The 14,165-nt window shown below is 51.3% G+C and overlaps 1 protein-coding gene across 1 annotated transcript; it reads left to right on the forward strand.

Moving 5' to 3' along the window:
- The first annotated feature begins 1,810 nt into the window (after positions 1–1,810).
- IVD (isovaleryl-CoA dehydrogenase) lies at positions 1,811–13,609 on the forward strand. The gene is made up of 12 exons (XM_052646196.1): positions 1,811–1,994; positions 3,505–3,594; positions 3,834–3,885; positions 5,203–5,372; positions 5,964–6,057; positions 7,046–7,182; positions 8,455–8,551; positions 9,554–9,647; positions 10,113–10,194; positions 10,784–10,888; positions 10,993–11,065; positions 11,706–13,609. The coding sequence occupies exons 1-12, from the start codon at positions 1,842–1,844 to the stop codon at positions 11,837–11,839; spliced, it is 1,281 nt and encodes a 426-aa protein (XP_052502156.1). The 5' UTR covers positions 1,811–1,841; the 3' UTR covers positions 11,840–13,609.
- The last annotated feature ends 556 nt before the right edge of the window (positions 13,610–14,165 follow it).

The following is a 14,165-nucleotide window of genomic DNA, read 5'->3' on the forward strand; positions in this document are numbered from 1 at the left end:
GTTAGCTTCCCCGCTCTCTCCCTTTAAAAACATTCAGTTAGTGCAGAATCTTCACAGAGTTGGTTCTTGGACAAGAATCTGCCTTCAACCCAGGTTGCCCTCGGAATAAACCAATCCTTTCTATCCAACCAATGCAAGTCTTTCCAGTGGGGAGCAGCCCAACCTGAGTTGGGTCCACCCCTACCTCACCCCTGTTAAAAATAAGCCCTGACTTCTGTTCTTAGGTACATTAATTTGGAAGCAACTCCTTAACAACCCCTTTCCCATAAAATTATATCAAAGTCAAACTCTGCTACATAATAAAGCAAATTTTCCTGAGTTATAACCAGCATGCACCCTAAAGCAAGGGTTCTTCTCCTAGATTTACTCTGACAATGTATTGCCAAGGACGGGGCATTCTGTGTTTTTCCATTTGCAGTTTTGTTGTGGTTGTTAGGGCAGAAAGTGAAGAACTAAAGAGCCTCTTGATGAAAGTGAAAGAGGAGAGTGAAAAAGTTGGTTTAAAGCTCAACATTCAGAAAACTAAGATCATGGCATCTGGTCCCATCACTTGATGGCAAACAGATAGGGAAACAGTGGCTGACTTAATTTTTCTGGGCTCCAAAATCACTGTAGATGGTGATTGCAGCCATGAAATTAAAAGACACTTACTCCTTGGAAGGAAAGTTTTGACCAACCTAGACAGCATATTAAAAAGCAGAGATATTACTTTGTCAACAAATGTCTGTTTAGTCAAGGCTATGGTTTTTCCAGTGGCCATGTATGGATGTGAGAGTTGGACTATAAAGAAAGCTGAGCACCGAAGAATTGATGCTTTTGAACTGTGCTGTTGGAGAAGACTCTTGAGAGTCCCTTGGACTGCAAGGAGATCCAACCAGTCCATCCTAAAGGAGATCAGTCCTGGGTGTTCATTGGTAGGACTGATGTTAAAGCTGAAACTCCAATACTTTGGCCACCTCATGTGAAGAGCTGACTCATTTGAAAAGACCCTGATGCTGGGAAAGATTGAGGGCAGAAGGGGACGACAGAGGATGAGATGGTTGGATGGAATCACCAACTCAACGGACATGGGTTTGGGTGGACTTCGGGAGTTGGTGATGGACAGCGAGGCCTGGCGTGCTGCAATTCATAGGGTCGCAAAGAGTCGGACACGACTGAGCGACTGAACTGAACTGAACTGTGGTTGTTAACTGTTTTGGCCCCGCCAGCGTCAAAAGTGAAAAAGTGAGTGTTAGTCGCTCAGTCTTCTCCGACTCTTTGCGACCCTGTGAACTCTAGCCCTCCAGGCTCCTCTGTCCGTGGAATTCTCCAGGCAAGAATACTGGAGAGGGTTACCATTCTCTTCTCCAGGGGACCTTCTCCACCCAGGGATCAAACCTGGGTCTCTGGCGGGCGAGATCCTATTTCTCCCACCAGGAATCGAACCTTCCTCGGTGAGTGGAAGCGTTGAGGGTCGTTCAGCGAATTTCCTGATTATGGTTTTAACAGTTGTTTTCCCACAGATCTCTGCAGTTAGGTACTGCTATTTTTAACGCCGCGGAGATACTGCATCCTCTACTCAAAAAGACTTTCTGCTCTTCCACTTAAAAAAAAACAACAACAACGCAACCCGGACAAGTCGCTGGCAGATCCAGCTTCCCCACAGAGCACTACCACCTCGCCGGGTTTGCGCCTGATTGGCTGGTGCCTGGATAGCTTGTCCTTTGGGCTGAGGATGATTGGCTCCTGGAGACCCTCCACCCCCCTCGCCGATTGGGTGGCGGCAGCGAAGCCGGGGATTGGTGGAGCTCGCAGAGCTGGGTCTCAGCGGCCTGGGCTCCGGCGCCAGGGACAAGGCAGAAATGGCGACTGCAGCTTGGTTACTGGGTCGGTGTGTGGCGAGCTGGAGGATACGACCGCCGCTGCAGTCGCTTGCTGGACTGATTACCCAGCGGACCAATTCGCTGTTGCCCGTAGACGATGCAATCAATGGGCTGAACGAGGAGCAGAAGCAGGTAGGGAGGTTCACCCTCCTTCTGCCCCTTACCGTGGTCGGTGGTCACCCGGGCGCTTTTCTGCCTGGCGCTCACCCGGTAGCAGTGAATGATCTGAGGACTCTGAGCGCCCCAGCGCGGGGGGCGGCCGCGGGCCCGAGCCTCCCGTCTGTGGAGGTATCAAGGCCTGGTTACGGAAGTTAGGCGAGGAGACAGGAGTGGGGGGACCATGAGGGAATGTTTTGGTGAATCGGCAGAGGATTACCCTCGTTTGCCAATAGGACCCTCAGTCTCTCTGAAGTCCTCTTACACCTCACCACTGTCTAAGGCTGTGGTTCTCAAACCTGGTTAGTCATCACCATTAAATCGTTTTCAAATACACACCTTGGGGTTGAGGGTGGAGTTGAAATGAACAAGGGAGTTTGGCTATTTCTTCGACCTATGGGGTCAAAGTACAAAGCTGAAAAAAACTTGAAAGAGGTTGTTACAAATGAAGCGGAACCAGAGTTATTCCTGGTGGAAGGAGACTGTTCACTTGGACACTGGCCTGAATTTCCAAGAAATGTGATTCTCCTGTGGTCCTCAGCAAGTGCCTAAGCTTGCTGAAGACTCCAAAAATCCAGTTGCATTAGGCAGCAGACCCAGCTTTGAATCATCTCAGGCAGGAAGTGCTCAATCCCAGCTCTCAAGATTTCCTGCCAGAAGGAGTCTCTAATCTCTTTTGTTGTTGTTATCCCTGTCCTTCAATATCTCCTGGAGCTTGCTCAAACTTGTGTCCATTGAGTCGGTGATACCATCCAACCGTCTCATCCTCTGTCGTCCCCTTCTCCCGCCTTCAATCTTTCCCAGTATCAGGGTCTTTTCCAATGAGTCAGTTCCTTGCATCAGGTGGTCAGAGTATTGGAGCTTCAGCTTCAGCATCAGTCCTTCCAATGAACATATGCTATCTAGGTTTGTCATAGCTTTCCTTCAAAGGAACAAGCTCTACTCTCTTTTTGAATTATCCCTTTTAGTCAAAAGTTGATGAGCAAAAAAAAAGCCTGACACGTGCCATGAACTGAAGGGAGCATGTCTGGAGCACAGTGAATGGGAGATGAGAAGGGTACTGGGGAAGGCTAGAAGAGCTGCAGGGCTTACCTCACAGGGCCTTCTGGTCCTGGATAAGGAGTTTGTCTTTTTTTTTTTTTTTACAATTAAAAATTGAAGTATAGTTAATTTACAACGTTGTGTTAGTTTCAGGTGTATGGCAAAGTGATTCCATTATACATGTATAAGGAGTTTGTCTTTTAAAGACAATGGAAGCCCATGGAATGATATACACAGGGGAGTGACATTTAAAAAATAGTCTTTAAAAAGAGAGGTGAGGATCACCTCTAAGGAAGCATAAACTAGTGGGGCCTCTCAGTTGGATGCTGTTTGGTGAGGCTATTTGTGTCCTGTTTCCCTGAAGGTGTCCTCAGTAGTGGAGACACTGTCCTTAGCGGCAATTATGTACTGTTTCAGCAACATCCATCCACCTCTCTCCCTCTAGCTTCGTCAGACAGTGGCTAAGTTCCTTCAGGAGCATCTAGCCCCCCAGGCCCAGGAGATCGACCAAAGTAATGAGTTCAAGAACCTGCGAGTAAGTCGTGAGGCCCAGACTGAGAGGGACGGGGGTGGGGCAGTCTGGGAGCTGGGCCGGACTGGGCTGGGAATTGTACTATTGCCTGGCAAGACTCACACAGTCTTCTGGTGAATAAAAGCCCCTAAGAATGCAGCCCCTTTTTGGGAAGCCCTTGCATCTCACTGTTCCAGAGGTGCCTGGCACCTGTGACTGGCTGCTTTCTCACAACCCACTGTGCGTCTCTGTTCTGTTGGCAGGAGTTTTGGAAGCAGCTGGGGAACCTGGGAGTCTTGGGCATCACAGCTCCTGGTGAGTGTGGTTTCTTTACGAATAGATAGCTTTTTTTTTTTTTTGCATGCCCTTTAACACATTCCCCAAAGAAGAAGGAAAGGAGAGGAAAGATCTTACTCAGAGTAACACAGAGTCTCACTCAGACAAGAATGAGCTAGTCTGTTTCTTTAGGCAATGATGTTAAGAAGAGAAAGGATTTAGGTCAGTGTGGTTCACTTGGGTCACCCAGACTCTTGAACTCTGCACACTTAAGAAGTTCCCCCAAATGATCTGGGGAGTTTAGAAAAACCCAGATTGAGCAGTGATCTTAATACCCCAGGCTTACTGCCTCCCCTAGTCCCTAAGTTCTGCCCTACCAGTAGTGTGAAGGCAGAACCGCTCAGGGCAGTGTGTCCCTGTAGGGGATGCCTGTGTGTCCTCTGCCCACAGCTTGGCCCAAGAGCTTATTTGGAAGCAGATTGGGAGGTGTTTGGGAGAGGGACAACCATCTGAGCCTCCATGTGAGGTGGCCAGATGGTATATTTAATAGACTATCCCTTGGCCCGTCCAAAGTCTCCTATAGGCCTACTTGTTTCCAGGAGATGAGGGCAAGGAACTGGTGGGCTTTGTTTCAGATGTTAGCCTCTGATGCAAAGGCCAGCCTGGCTTACAGTGCCCAGTAAAGAGATAAGCCTGCAGCTTCACCAGCCAAAACCTGGATGGCCCACCCTGCTCTGGCCTGCGTTCACTGGGCATTAGAGTAACGGTGGACCACAATATTCTCCTAACACCGCCCCCTCACCACTTGGAGACAATTCTTGGGATTTTAAGCTGATTGTAGAAATTTTACATTATGAGTAATAATGTAATCACTTAAAAATTAATTTAGACTTATGCACTTCTTAAGCTCTCTGAGTAGTGGATGCTCAGGTCTTCTTGTCTTCATTAAGAGATCTGTCTGAAATATGGAATTCCCCAGTGATCCACTGGTTAGGACTCCGCGCTTTTACTGCCAAGGGCCTGGGTTCAATCCCTGGTTGGGGAATTAAGATCCCAAAAACTGCATGGTGTGGCCAAATAAATAAATAAAATCATTTTTAAAAAGAGCTCTGTTTGAGATAAAGCAGGAGTTGCAATGACTGTTTTCTGAATCACACCTTAGTTGACCAGAGGTGGCAGGAAAAACTAAAACGAATCCTGTGAGCTTGCAAGCAGGGCCCACAGCCATCAGTCTATTGACTTTGCTAGAGGGAACTTGGAATAGGTGCTGTCACAGTATTCCTCTACAGCATGTAAGACAGTGTCTGCATTTAACCTGGTCTGCCTTTTCCACTCCCCTGCACCCCCCACCCCCAGTTCAGTATGGTGGTTCTGGCCTGGGCTTCCTGGAACACGTGCTGGTGATGGAGGAGATATCCCGAGTGTCTGGAGCAGTGGGGCTCAGCTATGGAGCCCACTCCAACCTTTGTATCAACCAAATTGTGCGGAATGGAAACGAGACCCAGAAGGAGAAGTACCTCCCCAAGGTGAGGAAATGGGGCTGGAGGAACACACTCCTCTCCCACTGGGGAGGGCTGGTCAGTCTTGCTTTCTGTAGTGGGCTGCCCTGAATCTGCTAGGGCTAGGAAGGGCTCAGAGATTTGCTTTAAAATGCTTCAGTCAGGGCTTTCCCTGGTGGTCCAGCAGTTAAAACTCTGTGCTCCTACTGTAGGGGGCGCAGGTTCAATCCCTGGTGGGGGAACGAAGATCCCATATGCCCCGTGGTATGGCCAAAAAATAAATAAATAAAACTTTTAAAAAAATAAAATAAAAAATAAAATGCTTCAGTCAAAAAAATAAACAGGACCAGAACACCCAAGTCATCACTGAACAACGTTTACTTGAGCATTTTAAGAAACAGAAGCCTCAAACTAGCTTCCCTCGCAAGGGGAATGATGGGAAAAGGAGAGAGAGCTTCAGCCTTGTGGATACAGAGGAGCTTCTCTTCTAGGACTTTTCCTGTACCCGGATCTGAGAGGACTTGTAGGGGTGTCACATGACCAGGCAAGAAGTGGTCCCAATGAGCCCCTACTGGGTACTTCAGGTCATAATGAGGCCCTTTGGGGTTTTTCTTGCAGCTGATAAGTGGTGAATACATCGGAGCCCTGGCCATGAGTGAGCCCAATGCTGGCTCTGATGTTGTCTCCATGAAGCTGAAAGCAGAAAAGAAAGGTGAGGCTGCTCTTGATTTGGGAGCTGAAATGGGCAGAGGGACAGACCAATGGGTTGATTGGAGGTGCCTCTGCTGGGTTTCCAGAAGCATTTGCCAGCTGGACAGTTTTTTTCTCAACAGAAGTGGTGGTGGACTGACTGGCAAAGACAGGCCCACACCACTTGTATAAGTAGCCAACTTCCTCTCCTTCAGTTCAGTTCAGTTCAGTTGCTCAGTTATGTCTGACTTTGCAACCCTATGGTCTGCAGCATGCCATGGTTCCCTGTTCATCACCAACTCCTGGAGCTTGCTTAAATTCATGTCCATCAAGTCGGTGATGCCATCCAACCATCTCATCCTCTGTCGTCCCCTTCTCTTCCTGCCTTCAATCTTTCCCAGCATCAGGGTCTTTCCCAATGAGTCAACTCTTCGCATCAGGTGGCCAGAGTATTAGAGTTTCATCTTCAGCATCAGTCCCTCCAATGAACACCCAGGACTGATCTTTAGGATGGACTGGTTGGCTCTCCTTGCAGTCCAAGGGACTCTCAAGAGTCTTCTCCAACACCACAGTTCAAAAGCATCAATTCTTTGGTGCTCAGCTTTCTTTATAGTCCAACTCTCACATCCATACACAACTGCTGGAAAAACCATAGCTTTGACTAGACGGACATTTGTTGGCAAAGTAATGTCTCTGCTTTTTAATATGCTAAGTTAGTCATAGCTTTTCTTCCCTTAATTTCATGGCTGCAGTCACCATTTGCAGTGATTTTGGAGCCCCCCCAAAATAAAGTCTCTCACTGTTTCCGTTTGTTTCCCCATCTATTTGCCATGAAGTGATGGGACCCGATGTCTTGATCTTAGTTTTTTGAATGTTGAGTTTTAAGCCAACTTTTTCACTCTCTTCTTTCACTTTCACCAAGAGGCTCTTTAGTTCTCTGCTTTCTGCCATAAGGATGGTGTCATCTGCATATCTGAGATTATTGATATTTCTTCCGGCAATCTCCTTAGGAGATCACTATGTCCTGAATGGCAACAAGTTCTGGATCACCAACGGTCCTGATGCAGATGTCCTAGTTGTCTATGCCAAGACTGATGTGACTGTTGTGCCAGCTTCTCGGGGCATCACAGCCTTCATTGTGGAGAAGGTGAATGTGGAGGAGTTATGGTGAGAGGCTGAGAATGGCACCAGAGATGACCTCCTTCAAGTGATTGTACAGACCATCAGTGTGGTGCCCTCTGCCAAGGCTCCCTCCTGGGACAGGGCTGGGGCAAGAGAGGAGACTGAAGGGAGGGTAGCCAAAAAGTGGAGTCTGGGGAGGAGGGGTCAAATCCGAGGACAGTGGAACTGTCCACAGAGCCAGGTTGTCTGGATGTCCTGAAAGATGAGGGCCATCGGGGTATCAGGGGTGGACCTGGAGCGAGCCGCCCGCAGGATGAGAGCGGGAGGGTGCTGGTGGGGACCAGAGAGTGCACGTTCCAAGAATTGTCAGTAGAGGCACAGCGGAGACAGCAGAAGTTAGAGTGAAAAGTTGGCAGTTTCAGTTGGCTCTTAGGAATGGGAGAAAACTGAACCATTTTTTTTTGGTAAAGAGAAAAACAAAATAGGAGAGAGAGAAAGTGAGATATGTGAGAGCGAGTAAGCAAAGCACAATGGTGAACTGAGGGAGAAGAAGCAAGGCGGGGCAGGGGGGCCAGTGTTAGTGGAGGAACCAGCTGCCTAATGGTTCCTAAGGAGGAGGCCAGGGCCCCAGGGAGGGTGGACAGGGGAGTGGACAGTTCCAAGAATGAGTGTTGTAAAGGTTTCTAGTACCCTGCGTGGAGAGAGTGGAGATTGTCCAACAGGGACTGGAGAACATGGATGTGGCCGAGACAAGAACTCTCCTGGCTGAGCCGAGGTGTATGTGTCTCCTGGAGGAGAGGGAAGGGCCCTCCTGGAGGGCATTGCTCCACTGGGCACCTGCCTGACCGTTCTGCATCTGATGCGTGCAAAGCACACAGGTGGTTGAGTTGACCCCAGGTGGGGCTCCATGAGGTGCAGGTAGCAGAGGGACAAGGAGGGCAAAGGAACTGAGTGGGCCGGGGCAGTGTCTTAGAAGTGACTTCCCCAGAGGAAAGGAACCACAGCCAGGAAGAGTCAGGAGGCCCCCGGGGATCAGGTTTTTAACTGGGAAAAAAACTGCTCCTGTGAGAACTGGGGGAAATGCAGCTAATGGCAGGGAGGCTGGGGTAAGGTGTTAGGGCTGGCTTCTCCAGGAATGGGGCAGTCACATACAGAGTAGGGGCCTGGTGAGTAGAACACTGGTGTATCAGGCAAGGATGGGGACTGGATGGGAAGATGGATGCTTCCCAGGGGTCTTCCCTTTCCTTGGCCCCTGGGGGGTGCTCTGTAATTAGGACCTCCTTTTATTCCCATAAAGGGGATGCCGGGCTTCAGCACCTCCAAGAAGCTGGACAAGCTAGGGATGAGGGGCTCCAACACCTGTGAGCTGGTCTTCGAAGACTGCAAGGTTCCTGGTGAGTCTGAAAATGCGGGAGGCCCTGTCCTGACCCTGTCACACGCTGAGAAAGCCTGACTCTTGGTCAGAGAGCCTCACCAGTGTTAGCTCACCAACCACATGTGGCCAGTCAGTAGGCCTGCCACTGTGCCCTGGCCCGCTAGCCCAGAGGTGTGGGTCTCAGGCTGGGCAGCTGTCCTTCCCGGCCAGAGCCCCTGCAGCTGCATGCCCGACTGTGGCTGCACGGATGGGTGATGCTCCCTGTGTGGACACACACCGTGCCTGGGGCTGGCATTGCAGTCTCTGGGGTCGAAAGGTATGCTCTGCCCTCCCCTACTCGCATCCTTTGGACTGCCTCGTACGTACAGTTGCCCGTGGAGCCAGTGTGAGGTAATCATTAATGATGCTGAAAAGCCATCTGAATAAATGGGTGGAACTGGACTCAGTGAAGGAAAGGCAGTTCAGTCTATGAGTATTTCTGCCCTGAAGTGAAAATGTGCCATGCTGTGGGAGAGCCAGCAGGCCGTGATGCACTGAGGAGACGGAGGGCACAGACTTGATCGGTTAGGCTGGCTCTGTACCTTAGCCAGAAGCCACTCCTTCCCTGCTGCAGTCCACCATCTGAGAGAAGGCACTTTGGTTATAAGGTGCATCTAGGGAGGGGCGATCGGTGCAGATGCTCCTCTGTCGGCAAGAAAAAACTCCACTGGTGTTAAAGACGGGTCAGGGGTGTCAACCCTTTGCACTCAGCTTCTCGCCCACAGCCCCCCAGGCCACCCAGTGTCCTCACTTCCAGGGTGGGGATGTGCTCAGCAGTTTCCGTCACCAGCTCCAAACGGCCCATCTCCTGGACAGCTTCATCCATGGACCTCGCTGGGGAGGGAGGAGGGTTGTATTGACCTGAGCCATCTCAACATAACCTGGCTTGTGAGAGAGCCCTGTTACTAAACCCAGCAGCTTTTCTAAAAATGAAGAGGCTGTGGACTGCCCGCTTCCCTCTGACCGGCACTTTTCCCCATAGCTGCCAACATCCTGGGCCACCTAGGTAAGGGCGTCTATGTGCTGATGAGTGGGCTGGACCTGGAGCGGCTGGTGCTGGCCGGTGGGCCCCTTGGGTGAGTGCAAGGCTTGGGGGTGGGGGGGCTCTCACAGCTCCTTGGCAGGCCACCTCCCAGCTGCTGCGCATCCTCTCCCGGAGACAAAAATTTACCTTTCCTGCCATATTTGCTGTCTTCACGCTGAAGGCAAATATCATTAGGTGACAGACAAAAAACCTGAGGAGCCATCCTGACTAGTTACTCAGAACTTGAGGCAGCAGGATGCCTGGGTTAGATCTCTGCAGGGTCCCACCACTCCACCTGGTCTCAGGGGAAGGGACACAGGTGCTGGGGCGTCAGTGCGGTGACTGAGCAGGGACGACGAGCGTCCTCAGGCTCCTTTCTCCTGCCTCGGACGCCAGCTCATTGTCTCCCCTGGCTGCCCCCGCCTCAGGTGTTTCCACACTAGCATCCTCTGCCACACACACACAGCCGGCAGTGGGATGAGAGCGAAGCCCCTCCTCAGTGTTTCTCTCCTCGCAGGATCATGCAGGCTGTCCTTGACCACACTATTCCCTACCTGCACATGAGGGAGGCCTTTGGCCAGAAGATAGGCCACTTCCAGGTGAGTGGGATGGTTTTGTGAAGATGTACTCATTCTCTGGTTTCAAGTTTTAACAAATGAGCAAATGGGGCATGTGCTGTGGGCATTTACTCTTCTTTGTCCAAAAATGAGCTTGAAGGAGTTCCCTGAGCAAGCCTCGGCAAGATCCGGCAAGCCTTGAGGTGTGGCCAAAAAAAAAAAAACAAAAAACCGAACAAAAATGAATTTAAATACTTGGGGCCCTGGTTTCTTCAGCCTGCTACCCGGCTTTGGAAGCTGTCAGGCAGTCCGTCTCCTGTCGCCTCCCTGCTTGTTTGAGGTGAATAACCCAGGAGGGTTGGAGGGTGAAGCCCAGTTGGTCATGGGGAGGGAGTAATTCCAAGGCACGCTTTCTGGTCTGTGAGTGGACGACCAGGTCTGCGATTCAGCGGTGGCTCTCTGGCCTGAACTCCAGGCCCGCTGCCGTGTCGCCCTCCTAGGCAAGTCCCCTCACCTCTCTGTGCCTGACGGCCCCCAGTCCTGGCTGTCAGGTTGCTACTGCGGACAAAGGAGCGATTCTGAGAGGAGCTTGTCTCCAGCACACTGACCTGTGGCCTACTTTTGGGCACAGCTGATGCAGGGGAAGATGGCAGATATGTACACCCGTCTCATGGCCTGCCGTCAGTACGTCTACAATGTTGCCAAGGCCTGTGATGAGGGCCACTGCACTGCCAAGGTGAGGGCCGGCCCCAGGGGATGGCACACACCAGGGAAGGGGCGGGGTGGGCCCCCTCCATGCAGTCCTGGCTGACCCTGCTGACCCGGAGCCTCCGCCTGCAGGACTGTGCAGGGGTGATTCTTTACTCGGCCGAGTGTGCCACACAGGTAGCCCTGGACGGCATCCAGTGTTTGGGTGAGTGCCCCTCCCGCTCCCTACTCCCAGAGCCTGTGGCTGCCTCCAGGAAGAGGCTCCCCTCCACTCCTCACTCTGTGCTGTAGCTGAACTGTACTTTTAGTACAGTTACCGGGAGGACATGGAAAAGCAAATGGGAAACCACCAGAGGCCGCAGATTGCTACTGTCCTCTCACCTCCCCAGCCTGGTCCTGTCACCGGGAAATGGGGGAAAGGAGACTTCAGAGGTGGAACAGCCTCAGTTCACTGCTGCACAGTGGTTAAGAGCGCAGGCTTGGGCCAGATGGCTGGGTTCAAATCCTGGCTCCACCACTGACTGGCTTTGTGGCTGGTGCAGATTACTTCCCCTCTCTGGGCCTGGCACCCAATAAGCACTATGCAGTAGTTTCTTCCCCCTGCCTTCTCCATGTCCGCCAGTGGTTCCCCTGCCTCTGCCTGGCGTCCTCAGCACTCTTGAGTGGCCTTCCGGCCACCCCCCATCCCCGTCCACCCTCCCTCTCACCACCTTTTGCTGCTTCTCTTCAATCAGTCTCTCCTCCTGGCCCATTTCTAGATGCTTGATCTTGTTTGCTTCCCTTGCTTTGCCCACTGCCTACCACTTTTCCCATTGTCTTTTTCTCTGCCCCATCCATGGCTGCAGGTGGCAATGGCTACATCAATGACTTTCCCATGGGCCGCTTTCTGAGAGATGCCAAGCTGTATGAGATCGGGGCTGGGACCAGTGAAGTGAGGCGGCTCGTCATTGGCAGAGCTTTCAATGCAGACTTCCGCTAACCCCTAGACCCTTCACCCTGCTTCCCAGCACCTTGAGGCCTTTCTCTGGAAGGACAGCTGCCGCAGCTCTCCTCCCAGCAGGCCCCACCCACCGGCTCAGAAGTGTGCAGTGACTTAACAAGGAGTCCTCAGGAAACAGGCTGGCTACTCTGGGGCTTTGGTGACTGTGCCCTTGCTCTCTAACTTCCAAGCCTGGTGCTCCCCCTCCCAGGAGGGGCACCTTTTCCTTGGATGAGCCTGTGTCAGGGAACCCTCTGCTCAAGTACACCAGAAGTATTACCAAGTTCATTAATTTGAACTTGGTAGTCTCTTTTCTTTATGGGGAAAAATACCCACAAAACCCAGCCTTTGTTTCTACCAGTTTCTATGAGGCATTAACTTTCATCAGTGTGTGAGTGGGAACTCCCACTGCAGCCTCCTCCGTCCCTCATTTTTTAGAGCTGGAATTCCATCACTCTGGGGCAGAGCTCTAGGAACAGGCATTTCAGAACACCTGTGCCACCCAGAATCCACAGTGGGCAGAGGTCTGCATGCTCATGAAGGCTGGGCTCGATGCCTCCAGCACTACCCTGCCAGTGCCACTGTCCATTCCTGGCCATGTGACAGCCCCCAGCTGACTGGGCAGGAGGCCTGGGTTGGCTGGCCCGACTCCAGCCAAGGCTGCCTGCACACATGTCTCTGGACACCCTGTGGCTATTTGTTACCACTCCACAGTGGCTGCTGCCATTTTGTATTAAACATATCATGAAGCAAACCCATCTGCTTCTAAACTGGTGTTTTGGGAGAGAAGCAGTCTACTTGTTCCTGCCTTCTGTCTGGCTCCAGCCCTGTGTCCTTGGAGCACAGCTGATCCAGGCCCTGCTTCCGGCCTGCTCACTGGTGATGGGAGACACGGGTGGAATCAACCCACAAGAGAGAGGAGTATTCAGTCCCCCTGTTCCAGATCTTGCAGTGAATTTTAAAGAAAGGAGGGATCCCAGAGTGGAAAAAGTCTTGGAGCCAGAAGGAAACTTACAAATTGCCAGAAACTATCCCCATGTTTTTTTTAAAAGACCAAGACAATTTGGTTTTCCCCAAATCAGAACTGGAGTTAGAATCCAGATCAGCAGAAATAGGGGTTCTGAGAATGCCAGCATGGAGCCCCACTTGGGGCTTGGCCAAGCAGCCATCCAGCATGGCCGCTTGGATGGAGCACAGTCAGGGTGTGACAGTTTTGGGTTGTTCCACCCCATCTGAGTTCCCTAAAAGACCTGGTTTTCTTGGTCCGCAGCCCAGCGGCGCCTGTTCTGACTTTTGGTCCTGGCCTGTAGCCAGGAGCTGTTCCCAGCCTGATGCTTGTGACAGGTGCTATCTAGGTTCCTTGCCAACCCCAGCCCAGACCTATGCTGAGAGGCTTGTGGCCCTGTCCCTTTAGTTTCCCACCCTGCTCCCTACTGTGCTGGAGATGAATGTGGCTAAAATGGTGGTCTTGCTGGGCTTAAAATGTAACTGGGGACTTCCCTGGCAATCCAATGGTTAAGACTCTGTGCTTGCAATGCAGTGGGTGCAAGTTTAATCCCTGGTTGGAGAATTAAGATCCCACATGCCGCATGGTGCAGACAGAAAATAAATAATAATAAATTTTTCAAAATAATAAAGTGTGGCTGGAAGCCCAAAAACATCAGAATGGGGTATTTCAGCCAGTCAGTGAGGATAATGTAGCTCTGCCGCCAGCGTGGGGAGAACAATGATTTTCTAGATGCTGTATGTGAAATAAAAATATTTTAAAGTAAAGCCAAAAAAGTGAAGTCTGAGTCGTGAACAATGGGAAAGCAGGGGCCACGCGGTTCTTGGCATGTGGGGTTGATTACATGCATTGTGCAACTCTGCAGCACTAGCTGCCAGCACCACTCCTACCTGGGGCTGCCTCCTTCCACTCCAGTTTTAGGCAGGTCACTATCAGCCCAGTTCCCGTGCTGACGACCATCCCGTTCTTCGTTTTCCTACTTGCCTGTCTGTCCTGATGGCAACAGAAGCTAAGGGAATGGTTTTCCAAGTGTGATCTGGGCACACACCCTTTATCAAAACTTGGCAACCTGTTAAAAAAAAATGGATTCCCATATGGGCCCCAGCGGAGAAGGCAATGGCACCCCACTCCAGTACTCTTGCCTGGAAAATCCCACGGACGGAGGAGCCTGGTAGGCTGCAGTCCATGGGGTCGCTAAGAGTCAGATACAACTGAGCGACTTCACTTTCTCTTTTCACTTTCATGCATTGGAGAAGGAAGTGGCAACCCACTCCAATATTCTTGCCTGGAGAACCCCAGGGACGGGGGAGCCTGGCGGGC

This window comes from Budorcas taxicolor, chromosome 10, assembly GCF_023091745.1.
Source record: "Budorcas taxicolor isolate Tak-1 chromosome 10, Takin1.1, whole genome shotgun sequence".
Classification (NCBI taxonomy): domain Eukaryota; kingdom Metazoa; phylum Chordata; class Mammalia; order Artiodactyla; family Bovidae; genus Budorcas; species Budorcas taxicolor.